The sequence below is a fragment of the Alosa sapidissima genome, chromosome 10, assembly GCF_018492685.1.
Source record: "Alosa sapidissima isolate fAloSap1 chromosome 10, fAloSap1.pri, whole genome shotgun sequence".
NCBI lineage: Eukaryota > Metazoa > Chordata > Actinopteri > Clupeiformes > Clupeidae > Alosa > Alosa sapidissima.
In genome coordinates this window covers 15,908,032-15,930,944 of record NC_055966.1, presented here as the reverse complement: position 1 = coordinate 15,930,944, position 22,913 = coordinate 15,908,032, and the positions used below count along the sequence as shown (strand labels likewise).

The following is a 22,913-nucleotide window of genomic DNA, read 5'->3' as shown; positions in this document are numbered from 1 at the left end:
TTGGTGCAGTGTGTGTGTGTGTGTGTGTGGTACGTCGCTTAGTGGAATGTGTGTGTATCAGCAGAATCACCATGGAAAAGGTGTTCCACCAGCAGAAGTGAGAAGGGACGTTCTCTCCCACACCTGGCTCTCAACTGTCTCCCATTTTAACGACAAAGTCTACATTCAAAGTGGTACTATACAGCCAAAAGGAGATCCAAAATAATTTATTGTTACATCACCAGGGGTTCGTGAAATAAAATGATGCTCAGTGTGCACCAAACTCACTGAAGTGTAGGAAACAAAGCCAGTCTGATCATGTTACTTTCTAGTGAAGCCTAATCAGGAAGAGATTACATCTTTAATGGCTTTTGCACACTTCCTTGTGAAATATAGCCTATATACGGAACTAAGTAGTATTTATTTTGTGGCTCCTCTATTGAAATGGTTGATGTAGGCTCAAGAGGGCTGAGGTTTGGCATCTCACAGGGCTGATATTGCTATGGGGCTGGCTGTGGCCTCTTCCCCTTCAGACTAGACTTAGTGCTCCACACTCACAAGTAACTTCTCTGCAGAAAAATCAACTGGCACTATTTCATCCTGCCGAGCCAACCCAGCCCAGTCAATAAGCCATCTATACATCCATCCATCCACCCATCCAGCAAGTAGCGCAAGTAACCGTGACTGTGTCAGGGCCTAAATCATGGACCTCTCTGGTTAATGAAGTAAGCACCGGACTAATCCTTACTCTGCTTACCCCACTGGCCAAGTCACAGCTGATGACCATATGGGCCTGTGGAAGAGAATGATACACACGCGCGCACACACACACACACACACACATAGCGCACACACGCATAGCACACACAACCACACACACAAAACTCCCACCCCTGCCCCCAACCCTCCCCTGCTCCCAGTGGGACTCTGTTGGCCTGCTTACTGGAGCTGGCCCACCAGCTTGGTTAGCCGCTCCAGTGAAAAGCCCTCCAGAGCTGGGCATCACGGCTGGGAGGCACTCCGGCGAGCCGACCCAGTGTTGTGGGATGCGGCCCGGACCTGATATGTTTTGGGAGCTAGCGTTAGGGAGCTCCGAGTGTCGCCATGCCAGGACATCCTGTGTATCCCGGGGCCAGTGCTGATGCTTTTAATAGTAAATATTGTGTCTTGGATATGGCGTGTAGCTATATCTTGGAAGAACATGCAAGTGTACAAGATTGATAGGTTTTTGTGCGTTCTTTAAATAAACAACACATGCTTTTGTGAATGTTTAGAAACACAGCACCATGTAACGTCACTAATGCCGTGCTAGGAAAGCATGTTTATGACTGTTCTTCACTCTCTGAAATTAGACATCACACAGGGCATGACAGACATGCATGTTGTTGTTTGTTCGTTTCCAGTGTGTTTGTTTTTACCATCTGTCAGCGGTGTATATTATATTGCACACACACACACACACACACACACACACACACACACACACACACACACACACACACACACACACACACACACACACACACACACACACACACACACACACACACACACACACACACACACACACACAATTACACAATTATTGGGGCAGCCGTGGCCTACTGGTTAGCACTTCAGACCTGTAACCGGAGGGTTGCCGGTTCGAACCCTGACCAGTAGGCACGGCTGAAGTGCCCTTGAGCAAGGCACCTAACCCCTCACTGCTCCCCGAGCGCCGCTGTTGATGCAGGCAGCTCACTGCGCCGGGATTAGTGTGTGCTTCACCTCACTGTGAGTACACTGTGTGCTGTGTGTGTTTCACTAATTCACGGATTGGGATAAATGCAGAGACCAAATTTCCCTCACGAGATCAAAAGAGTATATATACTTATACTTATACTTATTAGCAATGTTCCATGAGCCTCCTTCGCAGCCAGGATTAGCAAATTATTAGCAATGTTCCATGAGCCTCCTTCACAGCCTGGATGTGGAGGGATTGTTTCTTGTTTTAGTATCTCTGTGCGCGACGAGGAATCTCATCCTTGGCACATGTTAACTGGATCGCCTATCAACACACTGAATCCAATTTCAACCTTAATCATGCATGCATCTGCTGTTGACAAACCACTTGCATCACTGAAATATCTTGTGATGTTAATCTTGTCGGTCACAAACCTATTGATACAGAAGTAAAGGAAATGGTTATTCTAGTGTCTTTCATTGCCATGACTAAAACACTATTATCACAGTACGCCCCTTTTGAATTGACACATCCATGGGGCCTATGATGACTAATGATGGCTAGAACGCTGATGATGCTACTGTCTACATTGGCCAATGATAAGTTAAAACCTCTCAGAAATATCAATGTTGTCATGTGATTGTTTTAAGATTGGATGGTCTCTGAATGGCTGTTTCTGTTCACACAATCGCTTTGAAAGTGATCCCTCTGCAAATCATTATCGTTTTAGTGTGCAGTTTATTTTTTGTTATAATGAGTTGCATTCAGATGTCTGTGTGACCCTTTAATCACTGTTCTGTTTGTCCCTCAGCAGCAGCTGTGCACACATGCTCAGTGTAGTCTTGCTGTAGGAGAGGAGAGGTTGAGGGAGAGGAGAGGAGAGGAGAGGAGAGGAGAGGAGAGGAGAGGAGTTCAGGCTGTGAGTGGACTAGGGGTGGAGGAGATGGTCAGCTTCTGATTCTGGTCATGATTGGGTTTCTGTGCAGGAGTCGGTTAGCTTATTCACTTGGCCGGGCCAACACACACAGCCCTGGAGTTTAAAATAATACCCACACAGATGAGGTCCATCACTCCTCTGTGTGTGTGTGTGTCTGTCTGTCTGTCTGTCCTGTATGTGTGTATGTGAGTGAAAGGGCTTGAGTGTGTGGATGTAGTGAATGTAGTGCATGTCCTGTATGTGTGTATACACAAAACATAGTTTCGTTTTTGCGTGTGTGTGTGTGTCTAGGTGGGTGGGTGGGTGGGTGGATGTGTGTGTTGTTGCTCCCTGCCTCATTGTGGTGAGAGCTCTTTGATGAGGCTGGGAAAGGTGATGGGAGTGTATGAGATGTTTTATGGGCAACTCGTCACTGTTAAGGCCTTCTGGGCACACACTCACAAACACACTTGTGTGTCTGCGCATGGTTTTGTGTTTGCGCACGCTTGTGAGTTTGCGCACAGTTTTGTGCCTATACAACTGCATGCTTTGTTCTGGTCGTGATTTACATAACATGGTTACATAAATCTTGGCTTTGCAGTTGACATAGTTATCCGGTTCACTTAATACAAGCATTTTTTATTATTATTGTTTTCTCTCTTGACATTGTGTATGTTTAACTATATAAGTATGTATAAGTATAGACGGCCACGGCTGCCCCTGAACTTGTATGATGGCTACGTGTATGGGCTCTCAAAAAATGTGTTAGTATTCAATTTCAGCCCACAGAAACAGCATGTGTTATATAATGCTTGTTATTGCTTGTAATATATTGTCATTTATGTAGAATGCAAGGCAGTATAATTTAATGCAAGACGTACATACTCCAGTATGTATGGAGACACAGTGATGTTTTTTTCAGAAACAGATGCTTTGTGTCAGAAGAATGCCAGTACTCCTGTGGTCGCTCTGGTTGGGCGTCTCTTCAAAGTCTGCAAACATCTTGTGCGTCTGTTTGTTGATTGTGTTGTTGTTTTTTTGCCCCCCCCCCCCCCCCCCCCCCCACCACTACTAGATGATGAAGGAGATCACCACCAGCACAGCACACCGGGCGGCGAGGCAGGCAATGCAGGGGATGGCACCCCACCCCCGAAGCGCAAGGGCAAGTTCTCCACCCTGGGCAAGATCTTCAAGCCCTGGAAATGGCGCAAGAAGAAAAGCAGTGAGAAGTTTCAGGAAACTTCAGAAGGTATGCACACTATGGCTTGTCTTTCCCTCTCTCACTCTTTATTTTTTTCTTTCTTTCTTTCACTATATTGTCTGACTTCATAATTCATTTGTTTCTTTCTATCTTTTTTTCTCCACTCTCCTTGCCGTCTCTCGTTTCTCCAACTTTCTCCCATTCTTCCTCTCCCACTCTCTCTTCCTCCCTCTCCCACCCTGCTTCTTTTCTCTCTCTCTCTCTCTCTCTCTCTCATGTTCTGTTTTGTTATTTGTGGTCTACCCCAACAATACAGGCTTTTCCTGCTGAGACATTGTTGACATTAGCTGCACTGGCTGCCTCAGAATACAATCCCATTCATTTCTAAGACTATAATTGTGCTCTCAGTGTAAGCCACAAAACGCTCTCCCCTAGAGCAGTGGGGTCTTGCAGTACACAAGCAAGATGATTTGTTCGTCTCTGAGGGGCATTGTTGTGTTTTGGTCCGCGCTGCTGTGTTCGGTTGAAAGGCTGGGAATTATTTTTCATGGTGTCCATCCGTTTCCTCCCGCAGTCCTGGAAAGAAAGATGTCGATGAGACGGCCACGGCAGGAGCTGATCGAGCAAGGCGTGCTGAGGGAGCTTCCTGACAACGGTAGGACCAGTTCCTCTTGGGCCTTCGACGAACGGTCACACCCACCACACCAAACTCCATCCCATCCACCGCAAGTCGAGCAGAGCATCTGCTCACATCATGACAAAACATATTGCATTCAGAGTGACGACCAACAGAAAGATAAATCTCCACACACACAAGGTTTCTGCTCGCTGTATTTAAAGTACAGTGTCTTCAAACGCCTGAATCTTAACTCAATTTTCAAAGTGGTAGATTTGCTATTGTTTGCTATAGTTGTGCAAGTGAACAGTAACCACCAGGCATAATGCGGTGTAGGAAGATTTGCAGTGTCACTCAACGGGGGTGGGCTGTAATCTCACTCACGTCAGGCCAATAGAACTGACAACACCCAGTATTTCATACATTGATATACCCCAATTCTGTCTTTCTCTGTCCCTCTGTCTCTCTCTCTCTCTCTCTCTCTCTCTCTCTCTCTCTCTCTCTCTCTCTCTCTCTCTCTCTCTCTGTGTGTGTGTGTGTTGCAGCGCCATCCATGGGGAGAATTTGGTTGCTTTTCATCACACAAACAAAGGAAATTTGGTTTATTGTTTTTTTTTATTTCCCTGAGCGTCTCATATTTGGGGAGGCAAGAGAGACGTGCTGTTTTTCTTGCGTCGTGGAAAGTGGAGCAAATTGTGCCTGAGAGCCAAAAGCTTTTCAAAGTCACTGGCTCACGTTAAGGGCCCGACTCTCTCTACCCAAGAGGTCCCGTTTACAGCGCCTGAAAAAAACGCTTCTAAATTCCTCAAACTCAAAAGGAGGGAAAAAAAAACTAAATCAAGCAAAGAAATGCTGCAAGGAAGGTGTCATGACTTCAAAGCAGGTGGTTATCTCTCACACCTGTCTCGAGATGAGAAGTGCTCAGTCTCTCTGCTCCAGATGCAGGTGTATTAGTATTGCACCACTTTAAAGGCAGAGTCTGTAATTGTTGTTTATGTTTGAGATGAACAGCCAGTCAGATTATATCCCTTCCTTCCGTGCTCCTGGCACAATGTGCTGATTGGCTGGAATTGTTTATTGCTTGGGCCGAGCCACAACGTGGATTGTCTCCCACTAAGAGAGCCAGGACTGTTTACAAACACCAGAGTTTGTGTATTTTCACCCTATGGATGATTGCTCACATTCACCAGGGCACGGTTTTCTGCTAGTAAAAGTGTTGTGATAATAAATGTGTCAGTGCAGTTCAATGATTTGTTGGTGTGTGTGTGTGTGTGTGTGTGTGTGTGTGTGTGTGTGTGTGTTTTCTCACAGAAGCCGATGACAGCCACCACATGTCCAAGCCGCCTTATGTGAAGAACGGACACACCCTACCAGTGAGGGGCCCTGGGGGTGGACGGGGCCACGAGGCCGGCAGGCACCCCTCCGACACGGACCACCACGCCAACCCAACCTGGCTGCCCCAGCTGGAGGAGCAGTGGGTGCGCGTCCCCCAGGACGTGGAGCGGCGCGGCGGGGCCTTGGGTCACCGGGCGCCAGCAGGCCAGGAGGAGCCCAGAGAAGGCCGGAGAGGAGGCCGGCAGGGCGGGGAGGAGCGGAGGCCGGGGCCAGGGCACGGACACGGACCGGGCTGGCATACGGACGACGGGGGGCGGCGTGGGGGAGGAGGCCGAGGGCACCTGAACGGGGAGAAGAGGCCGGGTCTGCAGAAGGGACTGTCCGAGGACGGCCGGAGGATGCGGTCCGAGGCCGAATGGAAGCCCACCCTCCCCAGGCACGCGTCTACTGAGGAGGGGAGAGGACGCAGAGGTCAGTCAGGGGGTCAGCAGGGGTCATGACATTTAGGTTACATCAGACAGATGCAACCAGCCAAAAAAAGACTCCTATACCTCAAAGTAAAATGGTGTTTAGAAAGGCATTAAAATGTCAGTTATTAAAGGAGGCAAACTAGACAGATAGATGAATGAAGTAACATCTAGGCTAGGAAAAGGGAAGGAGTAGTAGGAGGCATCAATAAGAGCAGTGTAGGAGAAAAGGACACAAGTTCGTGCTCACAAGCACGTGCTCAGGTGAAGGCAGTAAGGGAGTGCTCCCCTGTCCCTCTAGCGTTACTACTGCGGTGTCAGTGGGGGTGGACTCGCTCACTCTACCCCTCCCCCCTCCCCTTCCACCTCTCACATGGTTTGTTTGGTGTGTTCCTCTTCCTCACCTCTCTCTTATCTTGTCTCTCTCTCTCTCTCTCTCTCTCTCTCTCTCTCTCTCTCTCTCTCTCTCTCTCTCTCTCTCTGGCCCAGACCCAGCTGGAGAGGAGCTGCCTGTTTCCCCTCAGGTCCTGCTCCAGCTCCGTTTCTTAATTCAGAACAGGAAGGAACATCTCAACTCGTCTCTTCCTGTTCTCTCTCACTTACTCTCCTTCCCTCCCTGTCTCTGTGTCTCTCTCTCTCTCTCTCTCTCTCTCTCTCTCTCCCTCTCTCTTTCTCTCTTTCTTTCTCTCACCCCCCCCCCCCTCTCTTTCTCCTCATTAACACAGTATAGTCCTCTCTCGCCGCTCTCCCTCCTCCAGCCTGAGTGCTGCCATTAGAAGCACACCGATCCCTGGAGGAGACCCGTAATAGCTCTCTCTTTTCTTCACCTCCTATGTAAACAGTCATGTCCGGCCCTTTTACAGACGGATCTAGAGGTGTTAACAGAGAAGTGTGTTTGAATGGGCACGTCACAGATGTTTTCATTTTTGTTCGTGTACCTTTAGACTGTTTCCTTTTCTCATGCTCACTTGTCTTGCTTGTCTCTATAAACCTCCATTCTTTCCTGTTCATCTATCTCCCTCTCCCTCCCCCTCCCTCCCTCCCTCTCTCTCAATCTCTTTTGCTGACCTACATCTCAAAGCCAGAGACTTTTCTGTGATAAAAAAAAAAAAAAAACCTCTAGTGCTAATAAATAACCCTGAACTTGAAATATCATGTTGGAGGAATGATGTTGAGAGAGAGAGAGAGAGAGAGAGAGAGAGAGAGAGAGAGAAAGAGAGAATGAGATATGGAAAGTAAAGCTAAGACATGGAGAGTGAGAATAAGAAAGGCAGAAAGGATGAAATATTGTGAAAGTCCGTTTGAGAGTGAAAAGAAAGTTGTGAAAGTGAGAGCGTTACAGAATAGAATGTCTTTGGGCAGAGAGTGAGAGAGTGATAATGGTCCTTATATATCAGCTGCCGATAGACAGATACAGAGAGGAACACACAGATGTGTTGGCTTAGACTCTAAAGTGGTACATAACATCTCCCACCCCCTCAGTGATGTCCACAGCTGGCACAGATGGCAAAAGGTCAGCTGTTTATAATCAGGCAGTGAAAAGGACACAACCTCCGCAAAGTGTTAGTGTAGTGTAGTATTAGCCAGACTATGACTCATTAGGCTGCTTTGAGATGTGTTTTCTGAGCACCATCCTCCTGAGCTGTACTGTATGTGGCCATGAACTCTAAGCATCCCTTTTCTGGTGTGTGTGTTCCAGAGTCTGACAGTCACTTTGTGCCCGACTGCGATGCCATCCGGGACACCTTGCGGGAACCCCTGCCCCCGAAACAGTCAGTCATGCCTCCGAAGTGGCTGATGACCTCCACCCCAGAGCCGGGCACCGAGGGGCCGCCCCGGACCCCTGTCCACAACCCCCCCGCCGCCTTCTCCTCGGCCTCCTCATCGTCCGCCGGTGGTGGCAGCAAGCCTCTCAGGGCAGTGTCGTCCGCTGGTGGCAACACGCAGTCTTCGGGCACGCTGCCACCACCCTCGTCCTCTGCTGCCTCTGGTGGTGGTGGTGCCACCCAGCAGGCGAAGCAGCCCCCGGTCCCGCCCCCCAAACCCGTCAACCGCAACAGCAACGCTGGCATGCTGGGTGAGTGCTTATTGCTGCTTGCTTTTTTTTTAAGTGAATTTACATTTATGCATTTATGCACTAAGCTGACACTTTTATCCAAAGCGACTCACAAAATGACGAACAACATGCAAGCTACATAGCAATGGAGACTTTAGGTAACAATAAGTACCACTACGGTAAACCTTACTACCAGAGGATGAAAGTGCATGAGTTTAAGTACTAGTTAATGTGTAGTTGGAGGAGGTAGTGGTAGAGGGAGGGAGAGGGAGGGCAGAAATGAAGTGCATGTTGGGAGTATTGGGTTGTTAGATGTGTTACGTGAGGTCCTTTTGGAAAAGTTGGATCTTCAAGAGCTTCTTGTAGAGAGTGATGCCCCAGTTCTGGTAGAACTTGGTAGGTAAAGACTTTCTTTAGTGGCCTCTGTATTTAATGTTGACCAAACGAATCTCCCAGAATAGCTCAGGCCAGACTAACAGCAACCGTGTCAAAACATACTTTAAAGACCAATGATGTAGATATGTTACGATGGTTAGGTCTTTCTAAACCACTAAAAATCTCCTCTTGGCCAGAGGATCCTCTGAATAAATTCTCTGGCTGCATTCTGATTCACTAGTTAACATTCATGCATCTTGACTACAGCTCACACTCACTGTATTATACAAATGCCATCTTCATGTGCTGATGATGTGTGTAGAAACACTTAATTCCCCGTCCATCCCACACCCAGATCAATACTAGGTTCATCTTAACTATGCTATTCATATTGTTACTCCTTTAGTGTTGACTTTTTTTCTTTAATTATTACTGCTGTGTCCTCCATAGAAAGGTTCGGACATGGAGCTTATCGGTCAGGGGATCAGAAACTGGGCGGCCTGCCGTTGCGTTGCCATGTTGGACGTCTTCTTTGTTTTTGTTGGAGTATGTTTTCCCTCCATAGGGATCATTACTCTTGTCCTACATCCTTGCATTTGACTTTGATCTTTTTTTTTCTCCCCTCCCCGCACCATCCGTGATAAGACATCATCCTAAGGGTATAATCATAGTCCTGATTAATACACAACACAAACACACACACACATACAAAAAGCACACACAGCTCAGCTAACACTGCACAATGCTGCAGAAACATCAGCAACCCTTTCTGCAGAGCTGCTTGGCGCAGGCGACGGCCATGGGCTGGTCAGACGCGCCTGCAGTGGTCAGTCCGTCTGGTTTAATCTGGTTGTGTAACATTGGGGTTAGCATGGAGGGGACTGAAGGGGGGGGGGGGGGGGGGGGTCTGTTTGCTCCTTAGATACTTGGCATTTTTCAGTCAGCTGCTTGCCTCAGCCTCAGCCACAGGCGAGCAGGCCACTGGAACGAAGGCCACAAGATTAGAATAGATTTGAATGTTTTTTTGGGCTGCAGAACATTATCCAAATCTAATGCCTCTGTTTTGCCACCCCAAGCTGCTTACATAATACAATCCATTGTGGGTTTTTTTTTTTGTTCTCTTGTAGAAAGGACAGGGGATTGGCCTAAAAACACCCATTTAAAAAAGTCCCTTGTTTTGTATGCTGTTAGGTTTGAAATTGGGGATGAGATGTTTAACCACACATTCGTCTGACCATACAGTGTTACCTCTCTCTCTCTCTCTCTCTCTCTCTCTCTCTCTCTCTCTCTCTCTCTCTCTCTCTATCTATCTATCTATCTATCTATCTATCTATCTATCTATCTATCTCCCTCTTCTTCTCCCTCTCTCTCTCCCTCCCTCTTTCTCTCCCTCTCGTTCTCCCTCTTTCTCTCTGATGTAGAGCTGCTGCCTCCTGTATTTTGCCATATGTAGGGACTTTCTTTCATAGCACATTTGTACTTACCTATGTATAGGCCTGTAGAATCAAACAGCTGAGAAATGAAAGCCCAGTTCTTCCTCTAAGGACTCTACTGCTGTGTAGACCATACACAAGGAGTATTACTGAGTGAAAGATTAAAACACCTATTTGTGCAGTATAAGGTACTGCTAGTTGCCTTCTATTTAATTTATTTCTCTGTGGAGTAAATTGATTTCCAATCCTGCGGCAACCACCACAGCAAAAATGTCATGCCTATATATTCAAGGAGTTGCCTTGCATATGTTTTTGCTTTTTGTGACACACTTGCACTGTGTTTTGAATTTGAACAGTTTAAGACTACTGAAGGAGATGTGCTTGAATGTAGTGGAGATTTCAACTCCTTGATGGCTGCCTGTAACTGTCTCTGTCTGTGAGTGTCTAAGTGCAGGCAGCTGCTCTCTCCTTCACTTCTCCATGCGCATTCCTGCACTGCTCCCTGTCAAGGACTCCCAGAGCCCCTGATGGTCATTAGTATCAGATGGTTAAGATTAGCCCCGCATGAAGGACTCACCCACCTGCCCAGAGATTTTACAGATGGGCAGGCTTGGCAGGCTGGCCAACCATCATCCCCAATACTGGCCTGCGGTCGATGAGCTGCACCAGCCTCTCTCTGGGTTCTCTCTCTGGACAGAGCCTGGGGCCTCTCTCGGCCATGGCTGTCTTTTGTATTGATCCGCTCATGTTAAAGAACTGCAGCAGAGGAGGTGTAGAAGAGATCGTTAGACATGTGTTACATTCCTCCCGAGCGCCTCGCCCCGTGTGCCCGGTCAGGTCGCTCAGGGCTGGACCCACGATGCATATTTTATGGGTTGAAGTATAATGAATCTCCTGCTGAATCATATTAAAATGCTTTGCACAACTGCGTAGGGTAGGTTATGTATGAGGCAATGCCATAGATGTTGGTACCTCGGTCTGTGAGAAGACTGTAAAGAGTCTAAATCGTGCAGAGAAAAGATGTGCAAAGAATACTGAAAGGTGAAGGGACACTTTTTAGTCCTGGAGCATTTCTTTTTTTTCTTCTTTCTTTCTACTGTGAAGCATCTTTTATGGTTATCTTGCATGGAGGGCACTATATTAAATAAAGCCTGATTGATTGATTGATTGATTGATTGATTGATTGGTTGATTGGTGCTGGAATTAGCTTGGTACAGTAGCCTGCAGTAGCTCATGACCACTGTGGGCTACCTTTCCTGCCCCCTCCCTCCTCCTCCTCCTCCAGCAGCGGCCAATCTCCACGGGGGAGATAACCCCCAGCTGCCCCTCTACTGGTCCTGCTGGAAGCGGGAGGGCGAGTACGACGTCTACCTGTCCCTGCCCGTCTACCTGTGCAAGCGTCCGGGAGCTGTCCGCGCAGGTACGCTTCTGTGAAGCCAAGCTCAACTGGGTGGAGCTGAGCACGTCCTCTCTGTCAGACGCCCTCCTGGTCTTCCTCTTTGTTGTCCTCCTCCTTCCTCGTCCGCGTCGCCCTCATCGCCATCATCGCCTGTCTGTCACTCTGCCCGGATGCAGAACTTAACAAAGCTGCAGCGAATGATGGCGACCTTTTGACCTCTCGTTTGCTAGTCTCGCTAATGAACTGCATGTGTCCAGCTGTTGTCTTTCATATGCGTCTGAGTGTGTGTGTGCGTGTGCGTGTGTTTGTGTGTCTACATGCACGCACTTGCTTGCTAAAGAGTGTGTGTGTGTAGCTATAACAGTGCAAGTTTGCAGTGTGTGTGTGTGTGTGTGTGTGTGTGCTGCAGGTGTGAATTGGCCCGTATGTGTCCTTGCTCCATTCTGCCATGGTCCACGCTGGCCCAGAAATCTCACTGACCTGTTCATCTGAAGCAGCGGAGCTCCAGCTGCAGTTTTGATAAAAACAGCTAATCCACCCAACATCTGCTCTGGCGTGCAGAATTAGACTAAGTGCTGGCCGCCGCTAAGAACTGAAGAGCCCAATCCACTTTAGTGCATGCCAGGAGTCCGCAGATGCTTAACACATCCCCCCCCCCTTGCGCTCAGTACGCTCTATGGGTTTTAGGGCAGCTTTTTGTGTTTTTGTGTCGCACAACTTTGACCAGACACATGCAAAAATAAACAAACTTAAGAATAAGCGCTGCATGAAGTCTTTGCTCTGGGAAGTCACCGAGATGGTCACCAACATGGCGTGCGTGGTATGAGAATGGCTGCAGCATGAGTCTTTACAAAGACTTTTTGCATCAAAGTAATCTCAGCTTCCTGCCTCCCTTGTATGTTCCTTATTGTTGCTTTGTCTCGCTTTGGCTGTGCGACAGACCGTCCTCTGGTCAGGAGCTGTGTGTGTTTGAAGCCGAGGGGCTCTCTCCTGTCACTTGGGTCAGCCGCTGGTCAAAGTGAACGCATCTGCTGGGTGAGAGGATGTGTGCATATTATCTGTTTGTCCTGCTCATGTGGCTGCATTCTAAAGAGTGTTGAGATCAGTTGCATTCAGTTTTCACAATATGGCTTTTAAACTGGATGGATACTTGAGGAACACGAGTCAGCCAGATGACGTCTGTATAAACACAGGGATTTGTCTGTTTTAAAACACACGCAAGAAAGCTGAACTCTTAGTCGCAGTGTTTTTCAGTCGTTAATTTCTCTGTGCTTCTCCCACAGCTGAGATCCACCAGATCAGTGGAGGCCACAGCATGGTTCCTGCCAAGCCCTCCCCACCCATGCCCCCTAAGAGAACCACACCGGTCACCAAGCGCAACACTGAGGACCCCTCTTCCTCCTCCACCTCCTCCACCCTCCCTCCCCAGAGCTCCCCGGCCTCTTCCGCCCTGACCCCAGAAGACTTCTCCGGCCTGCCCGCGGGCTTCCAGCTGCCCCCGCCGCCTCCCTCCCCACCCCTGCCCTCCCACATCCCCCCCTCGCCCCCACGGCTGGCCCACACGCACTCCCACCTGCTGCCCCACCAGCACTCCTACCCGCACCCCATCCCCCAGCCCATCCCGCCGCCCCAGTTCGACGCCTCCAGCCCAGAGGAGGAGGAAGAGGAGCCCCCACGCCAGGCGCCCGTGCCGCTGCACATCATGATCCAGCGGGCGCTCAACTCGCCCGGGCCGGCCGTGCCACACCCGGACAGCTCGCAGCGCTCCGCCCACGCGCTGCTCTTCGAGACGCCGCCCGAGTACGCCGCCGACGCCCGCGGTCGACCACTTCAGGTCACCATCCAGCCCCTCAAGATGTGAGTAAAGCGGGCACAGGCAAGCTAGCACTGGCCACATCCACATGCTGTAGATGGCAGTGTTCATATCATCAGCAGCCTGCTTCATTTAAAGGTGCACTAAGCGATGCCACACGTTTTTTAGGCTAAAACGTTTAATGTCACTTACTGCAAACATCACCTAACCAACCGCTAGCTGTCTGTGTCCTGAATACACTGTAACAAAAACACGATCTCTGTGGACAGCCCAGGCTTCAAAAAAGGGCAACAAAAACAACCTCGGCAAACCTTAAAATAAAAACATAAACAAAAGCCCATAAAAACATAACAAACTGTTCCAGCGAATCACAGACGAGATGCGCGTTTAGGAGAGTTTCAATTGCACGGGAGCAGCACGGGAGGGAGGGGGAGGAAGTAGCGAGCTAGCTCTCTGTTTTGTTTGAAAGTCAACAGAAGTGACGTTACCCAGCATCGCTTAGAGCACCTTTAATGTAGTGGGGTAAAGAGATAAGGATTGGAAGGGGAGTGAAATCATAGTGTACATACAGAACGATATTTGTCAGATACGGTCAGATGCCTGATAATGCAGGTCGGTCGATGAGCATCTGTAGCTCCAATTGGTGTGGAGTGTGCAGCTCTGCCAACATCAACGGACCTCCGTCGACTTGTTTACTGCCGTCAGAGACCTTGGGATGGACGATGGACAAAAACCTGTAGATTATTAACAAACGAACTGGATTAGGACTGAACTTACTCATACAGAAGGGGAATCCCTGATCACCTATCATGTATTTCAGCAGATTTGGTCAGACTGAAGACTTGATGATGTGTCGCTCACCTCTTCCCTTCTGTCACACAGGCACGACGACGACTACTCGGACGAGGACGAGGAGGACGACGAGATGGACGAGGAGGACGAGCCTCCGTCAGAGCACCTGCACCCCACTCAGCCGGAGCTGGAGCCGCGGAGCCGGCGGTGCATTGTGGGCGACCCCAGCATCAGCGTCATCCCCGAGGGGGGCGACAGCAGCGAGGAGGAAGACGAGGAAGACGAAGAGGACGGAGCGCGGCGCATGGGGGAGGAGAGTGACTCCGACGGGCCAGTGCTCTACAAGGACGAAGACTCGGACGAGGATGAGGAGGACGAGGAGCCACCTAGTACGTGTGCCCAGCTGCTTTGGTTTGGTGTATTTAAAGGGTGTATTAGGTGGATTTAAAAGGCTCCGCTGTCTAGACTGCCCGCTCACTCCTATTGACTCCCATTGATTTCTGAGAAGTTGGATCCGCAGGGGAGTGGAAATGAACTATTAGGCAGCTCATCCACTGAATTAATAAAGGCCAAGGCCAAATAACCACCATTCTATGAAATTCATTAAATGTATATATTCCTTTTTAATACTATGTTTATAAATGTATTTCATGCAAAAATATGTGTGGATATGCTAGATGGACCTTGTTCATTCTCTGTTGACAAGTTGTCTATTGACTTATACTATACATCGTAGGATTATCTGGATAATACCTAAAGGTTAGATAGAGAGATAGATAGATACTTTATTGATCCCCAAGGGGAAATTCAAGATTAATGCTATGTTGACTTTACCAGCCTTGTGGCTGATGAGAGGGACCAGCGCGAGTTCGACCATATGTGTCCTTCAGTACATTTAGTTTTGAGCAACAGCCAGGCTCTGTTTTTCACCACATGGTTTAGCTCAGGCCATTCAAATTGAATGCAATCATGATTAATACAAATTTAATCTCTACTAAAAAATGCATTATGCCTAAAAATGCTATAACATCTGTTATTTCTACATTTGACCATTTGTTTATTGCTTCTCTTTCTCTCTGCCTCTCTCTGTGTGCGTGCGTGCGTGCGTGCGTGCGTGCGTGCGTGCGTGCGTGCGTGTGCGCGTGTGTGTGTGTGCGTGTGTGTGTGTGTGTGTGTAGGCGCTCTGGCTAGCCGGGTGAAGCGGAAGGACACTCTGGCGCTCAAGTTGAGCAGCCGGCCATCGGCCCCAGACCGCCAGCAGGCGGAGCGGGAACGCCCGGTGAGGGACCGGCCGCCGGGGCCAGACTGGCCAGGCCGAGGCGAGCACACAGGCCTCTCGTGGCAGAGCAAGGAGCAGTGGGAGGCCATCCGTGCACAGATCGGCACCGCGCTGACGAGGTAGCACTCACACGGACACACACATGGACGCACACACAGTCAGGCATGGGCACACACACACACACACACACACACACACATGCTCTCATACACACACAGACACACACACACATGGTCAGGCATAGGAACACACATATGCTGTCATATACATACATACATACACACACACACACACACACATACACACACAAACAAAAACATAGTCAGATTGTTGTGTTTTGTTTTTGGATACATCACAAATACAAGTGCGTGCGTGCGTGCGTGCGTGTGTGTGTGTGTGTGTGTGTTTAGATACAAGATCAAATGCTGAGAGATATGGCACACAGCTCACTGTATTCACACATGAGGATTGATAGTGAACTGCAGGCATACATACAGTACATACATATGTACGTACACATACACACATACATACGTATGTACACAAACACACACATACACTTCACAATTTGTTAACTCTTTACATTTCTGTGAGTGATGTTTATGCTTGTGAGATGTGTGTATGTGTGTTTGTTGTGTTATGGTTGTCTAAGCTACTGGATGCCTAACATTTCCCTCGGCATGAATAAAGTGTCTGTCTGTCTGTCTGTCTGTACACAAACACATACGTATGTGCATGCACGCACAAACAAGTAGGCTGTGAAATAATAATTGCTAAAAACGGATGTGTTTGCAGACGCCTGAGCCAGCGGCCTACAGCAGAGGAGCTGGAGCAGAGAAATATCCTTCAACGTGAGTCTCTTGCTCTCCCCCTCTTTTGTCTCTCCCTCTCTTTCTCTCCATCTCTCGCTCTCCCTCTCGCTAACACTCTGTCTCGCTCCCTATCTTTCTCTCTCTCTCTCCCTCTCCCCATCTCTCTTGCTCTCCCTTTCTCTAACAATCTGTTTCTCCCTCTTTCTCTCCATCTATCTTGCTCTCCCTCTCTCTAATGCTCTCTCTCTCTCTCTCTCCATCTCTTACTCTCCCTCTCTTTCTCTCCATCTCTCTCGCTCTCCCTCTCATTCTAACGCTCTGTCTCTCTCATTCACTTTTTCAGCCTTATCTCTTTTTCTCTGATACACTCTGTCTTTTGTCTTCTGTTGTCCTCTGTCATTCCCTCATTATTGTCTTCGTCTTAATCGCCCTTCTCTCTCTCTCTCTCTTTCACCCCTCCTCTCCGTCCTCCCTCTCTCTTCCTCACTATGTCCCTTCCATCTTCCCCACCCCTCTGTCTTTTATCTGTTTGCTATACTCACCTCCCTTCTCTATTTAGTAGGCTTCTGCGGTATGAACCCCAGTAACCCCCCCCCCCCCCTCCCCTCACACACACACACATACACAAACTCAACTCACACCTATACTTACATACACTCCATACCCCCCGCCCCCCCAATACACACACACACACACACACACACACACACACACACACACAGAGCCCTCTCTGTCTCCATCTTCCGCCTGTCTTTCATAGTTACGCCTGTGCTCCCTCACCCAGCCTCTGATAGACTTCACTGCACGCTGAAGCTTTTCTCTTCCCCGCATCAATAATTCACTCACTCATGGAGTCTCTCTTCCTCCTCTGCCACTGCCCTCCCTCTCTTCCCCTCCCTCCTTCTCTTCCCTTCTCCGTCTCTCACTTCCTGCATCTTGCATGAACTGCTTCTAACCCCAGGCTTTAGCGAGCACCTCTCTTCTCTACTAATGAGCAGGCGCTCCTCCATGGTATAGCAGCCCCTTAAGAGCACATCTTGTTGTGGTTGTTGTTGTTTAGTTGGCATTGCAAGGGGCCGTATTTCACCCCAGCACACAGAAGTGCCTTGCACAACCTGATGGATTAAGACATAAGATTAAGACAAGTTCTTCCAGCACTGTGGGCTGACCACTGCCAGCAGTGTGTCTTTGCAGGCGAGGCTCAGAACTGGTGGAATTATCCAGAGCAGACCACTAAAGTTTGTGATGGAATGAATGTCTGCCTAAGTCATCTGCACAAAGAATATGTGTCCGAATGGAAGGCTTTAAGCTTACCTCCCTCACTCCAAAGCTCTGGTCATTGCACATCGATTACAGCATGGAATACTAGGAGCCTGCTCAGTTGACGGACCCGTGGTTGCATGTTAGTTGACTTAGAGGTGTCTGTATCTTTCATCTCCAGCCAAGAACCAGGCCGACCGGCAGGCCGAGGTCCGCGAGATCAAACGCAGACTCACCAGGAAGGTAAGCTCATCTTGGAGACGAGATCTGACCAGGGGTCTTCTTGAATTCATCTGGTAAAAGACATGGAAGCATCACTAAAAGGCATATTCAGAGGGTGTTTAATATCAGCTCTGAACATATGAAGACTTTATTGGGAGTTTGCATTATTTGAAGTTTACTGAAGTGGGCATGTGGGCAATTTGTTGTATTTTTCGCAGCCGAGTTAAAACAAGGCAGGCATTAAATAGTGAACATCTGCTTTGGGGAATGATGAAAGCGTTTACTTCTACACGGCAATATCTTCATTAGGATCAGGGAGCATACGGGCAGATGCACACACACACACACACACACACACACACACACACACACACACACACACACACACACACACACACATTCTTTTGTTGCTTGCTGTTTAATTGTTTGCCTTATCGTGCAAGCCCAGCCAGGCAGAGTGCCGCTCCACTGGGAGATGCCTGTTTGTGTTGTGTGTAGAGTTCTGCATTTTTGTGTTAAACGGCTGCATGGCTCTTCTTCCTCCCTCAGCTGAGCCAGAGGCCCACTGTGGCTGAACTCCAGGCCAGGAAGATCTTGCGTTTCCACGAGTATGTAGAAGTGACCAGTGCGCAGGACTACGACCGCCGTGCTGACAAGCCCTGGACCAAGCTCACGCCTGCAGACAAGGTGAAGATGAGTGCCAACGCTAGAACTCCCAACAGTCTACTGACAGTTATCATCACCTTATGTGACCAAGTTTGCCAATGTGGGCAAAACTCTAATGTCCATTCACATTTATACCAGTGCCTATATTGCATTTATCCAAAAAATTATTAACAAATTTGGTATTTAGACTGTCGAAGCAAAGCCATTAGTCCCAGTACATCCCATTGCTCAGTTTCCCTCCCATCGGACCAAGTGCTGGGTCAGAAAGGGCCAAAAGTAGAGACTTCAGGTTCACAGGAAGTGTGTGGGAAGAATCGGAGCTTCTTTCACTCCCATTTGGCTCTGTGTGTCAGGTCAGCTGTGACGTTCCCCTCGCTGGTCTGTTTCCCATCTGTCAGGGCAGACGTGCTCTTATTTACTTCACCCTTGTCCCTGGTGCCTCGCCTTTTCCCCAGTTTGCTTCGGTTGAGCGCAGTTTGCACTGTTGAGCGCAGGAAATTTAAGGTGACAAGGGTATGTGTGTGTGAGAGGGAGAGAGACTAAAACTCCCTCACCCACCTTCCCTCTCCCTCCCTCCAGCTGTTGTTTGTGACCCTGTCCTTAGCAATATTTCTGGCATGCCGTAAAAAGAGTTATGAATAAAACAACAAAACCAGACAAAATATCAACATGAATCAGAAGTGAGCTGTAACTCACGCCCCGGGACTCTGTATGCTGTGCTCTCCTAGCTAAAAGAACACTGGGCTGTGGTAATCTATGGCTCGGTAGGGAAAAAGTGCCTTGCTCAGAGCATTCAGATGCCTATTAAAATCATTGCCGTGGAGGTTACTCAACCGGCATATTTCTTTCCCAGTGTTAATTCCCATTAAAAATTCAAAAGGTAACTACTGGCACCCTTAATGGACGGGTACAGGATCCAGTGTTGCTCACAACCTTTCCATCTTTCACAGGCTGCAATCCGGAAAGAGCTGAACGAGTTCAAGAGCTTAGAGATGGAAGTCCATGAAGAGAGCAGAATCTATACAAGGTATCTTATCAGCATCCTATCAGAATCTATCCAGTCTATATCTTTTCAGAATCTATCCTGTCAGTATCCTATCAAAATATATTGTATCGGTATCTTGCAGTCTATTCAATCTATTTCCTATCATTATCTATCAGAATCTATCATATCAATATCCCATCAGAATCGATCGTATCAATATCAAATCAGTATTTTGATGTCTCCAGACCAATATTTACTTTGCATTTACATTTGGCTTGGCTCAGTCACTGAGGTAGCATTTCCATTGTACTTCTCTGGAGTGGGTAATGGGTGGAATGAAGAGATATCTTTGGAAGTTGTCATCTCCTGTTTCTACTTCCAGTCATGATGTACACATGGCAGTATGCATGAATGATGTCGGCTTAAGAATTTTTTAAGAAGAATTTTTTTAAGAATTTCTTAAGAAGTTTTTGTGTTCTTTTTCCTGCTTTATAGGTTCCATCGGCCCTAGCCCCCTTGCAAAACTGGACTATGAAGCACTTACCTGCCGAAAGGCAGCAAGGCCAAGACGTGCATTTCTGCTGGAGCCTCAGGGTCCTAGTGCCACCCGCCTCTCTCTCTCTCTGTGTCTCTCTCTCTCTCTCTCTCTGTCGGACTGCCTTCAACGTTTCTGAATGTACTGTATAGACCAACAGGGAAACCTGGACCACCACTTAAAAGCAAAAAAAAAAAAAAAAAAAAACACTCATCAGTCCCATCCGCTCACATATGTAAATATTAACAAAAATGCACAGAGGGGCGGAAGCGCAGAGGCTGCCAGGTCAAGCCTGGAGGAATAGCTGCAGTATTTCTCCCCCACCACCGGGGGGCAGTCACGTGCCAAGGCACTAATGTGGCTTTTTTGGAGGGGACGCAGGACTAAACCATTACACAAGAAGAGGGACAAGGTATGTGGTGGCTTAACACACACCTGCGACAGTCCTCAGGGAGCAGTTCAGGAAGCGGACACACCTCCCTCTCCACCCAGTCCGCTCTGTTTGGGAGCGTTCAGGAGATCACTGTTTACTCTCTCTTGCGCTCTCTCTCTCTCAGCTTTTACATTGGTATGGCACAGTTGTTTCGCTCTGTGGAACTGTAATAAAATTATTCACATTAATAGTAAGAATGATGATAATTATAATAATAATATCTATGGTGACAATACAGTAATAAAGCATACAGTAATAATAAGTGTTAGTTACCGGTTGCTATGAAGAGAGTGGGCGTGGACAGCCAGAAGGACTGCAAGGCTGTCCATGCATGAAGGCACAAGCTCTGGGATTACGTGTTTATACGTGAGTGTATGTATGTGTGTATAGACTGTTGTAATATTTGTCATTTAGACTGACAGTTTGGAAGGTTATTATCATAAGATGACTGTAATTGTCAAAGGTTTTTTTTTTTTCATTCTGAACACAACATTATGGCCTTTCATGAAACTTTCTTTGAAGGTTGCCAGGTTACAGTTGCCATTTTAGCCACGAATTTAGAGGACAAAGAAAATAGTATCATTATTTTAGTTGCACTTTTTCTCTTTGTTTTTATTTTATTTTATTTTTTTTACATGTTTTACAATTTCAAAATTTCCTATTGCTGCTGTTGTCATATAATGAGGTGCAGATCAGGTTCATTTCAGGTTAGAAATAATTGATCTGTTGTGAAGCCCTGAAACACAAGGTCCACAGGTGTTCAACCTGATATTGCACACTAATTATAGTAATAGAGCAGACGTACCAGTCAGAATGTACAGACAGTGCTCCAAAAAGCACTGAAACATGTATGTTTTAGCAGATGAAGACAGCGACTGAATAAAAAGGTTCACTGAACACTTTTTAAAATTGATTTTTATTTTCTTGTGGCATACAGGGAAACAATTTTGGCAGGAACATCCATATTTTTCACTGCTTCTCAAGTGTGTCTCATAATTCATGGCCAGTAGAAGAGAAAGTGTTCTGATGTATAGACTGATTCTGTAGATTAAACTGGCTGTGTATATCTGGTCTTCCTTTTATTTTGAAAAATATTTTAAATATAATAAATGTGATATAGGTTGCTATTTTTTTAAGCAAAAAATAGTGTATGATTCTACAAGGACTCTACAAGAATGGGGATGCCTATTCTATTATAGAGATGTACTGTATGTTTCTTTTTTTAATATGACAGTAATATTTCAGTAACTGACGATAACAATTTCTCATAGCTGTAAAGTCATCTCAAAATCTCAATTAAATGCTTTGAGTATTAAGAAACTTGTGTTGTCAAACGTCATGTTTCTAATCAATGCCTGCACTTCTGAAAAATAAATGTAGGCTATTGTTATTAATTGTTTGTGTGTAGTTAGTTCAGATATGTGCCATATGATGATGACTGGCATGTTTTTTTATTTTTTATCATAGACTGTAATGGGGTTTTTATCAGTCTGTCGTTAAATTGCCATCCCATTAGCATGTCAATCAGATAGGGAAGGAAGGTTACTTGGCCTATATTAGCCTATAGCAGTGGATCTCAATGTGTGGGGTGGGCCCCACTAGTGGGGAATGGAGACATGGCAGGTGGGGTGCAACAAACAGGAGGAAATTTGTATTTTTTGTGCTAATCTTTATTAATGAATCTTTATTAATTAGATCATACATTGAAAACAAAATAGCCACACATAAACATAGGAGTCATAAACAGGCATATAAAATAAAACCTCATCAGATAGATAGATAGATAGATAGATAGATAGATACTTTATTGATCCCCAGGGGAAATTCAAGGTCTCAGCAGCATACATACAACACAAACACATTCTTTAACAGCAGAAAGAGTAATTAAAGTATATAATATAAAAACACAACTAAGCAATAAGGACAGTAGAAGATAAAGAATATGCTAAATATACTAAAATACAAATTATACTAACACTTAATACAATATATAAAAATATACTAAAATACAAATTACAAAAATACAAATTATACTAACACTTAATCTAAATCAATTCTAAAAACAGTATCCACATAGTGGTGATTAATCAATCAGAGGCGCTTGCAATGACTGAGGCAGGGACTGAGCCTGTGATTCTCTGTGCATAGTAAGGTATGGTAAGGTGCTCTAAGGTGCTCTGTGTGAATGAGTGTCATGGTGGTAGTGTAGTGCAATGGTGATAGTGCAAATGAGTAAGTGCAACAATGCAGAAGTAAAGTAAAGTAAAGTCTATATATCTATATATTTAACTATTTAAGAAAATGTATAAGTGTGGCCACAGTTCGGCTGTGGCATGGAGGGGGGGAGGGATTATGCATATGTGCTAATGTGCTAATATAGCACGCAAACAGTGAGGCATAAAGACAGTGGTACAAATGGCTAGTGGACAGACAGTACCAAACATGGAGGGGGTGAAGAGGCAGCAGACTATGCAGAGAAGCCTATCTCTCCTCTTCCCTTAAGTGAGGCATTGAACAGTTCAATGGCCCTGGGGACAAATTACTTCCTCAGTCTGTCCGTTGTGCAAGGCAGTGAGCGAAGTCTCCAGCTGATCCGGCTCTTCTGCTTAACAATAG

At 46.9% G+C, this 22,913-nt stretch overlaps 1 protein-coding gene across 8 annotated transcripts in view; it reads left to right on the top strand.

The window, feature by feature from the left end:
* The window catches only part of phactr4b (phosphatase and actin regulator 4b), a 48,207-nt gene extending 26,520 nt beyond the window's left edge, over window positions 1-21,687 (top strand). For 6 of the 8 annotated variants that reach the window (XM_042107699.1, XM_042107702.1, XM_042107701.1 and 3 more), the window contains 13 exons: window positions 3,694-3,867; window positions 4,394-4,474; window positions 5,747-6,241; window positions 7,937-8,314; window positions 11,387-11,521; window positions 12,784-13,357; window positions 14,196-14,494; window positions 15,284-15,503; window positions 16,180-16,235; window positions 17,638-17,699; window positions 18,228-18,365; window positions 19,295-19,371; window positions 19,825-21,687. In XM_042107699.1, the coding sequence (XP_041963633.1) occupies window positions 3,694-3,867; window positions 4,394-4,474; window positions 5,747-6,241; window positions 7,937-8,314; window positions 11,387-11,521; window positions 12,784-13,357; window positions 14,196-14,494; window positions 15,284-15,503; window positions 16,180-16,235; window positions 17,638-17,699; window positions 18,228-18,365; window positions 19,295-19,371; window positions 19,825-19,840 (2,705 nt within the window). In that variant the 3' untranslated portion in view covers window positions 19,841-21,687. The remainder of the gene's footprint in view (window positions 1-3,693; window positions 3,868-4,393; window positions 4,475-5,746; window positions 6,242-7,936; window positions 8,315-11,386; window positions 11,522-12,783; window positions 13,358-14,195; window positions 14,495-15,283; window positions 15,504-16,179; window positions 16,236-17,637; window positions 17,700-18,227; window positions 18,366-19,294; window positions 19,372-19,824) is intronic. The other 2 variants (XM_042107695.1, XM_042107697.1) reach the window with 2 other exon arrangements.
* Window positions 21,688-22,913: the final 1,226 nt, after the last annotated feature.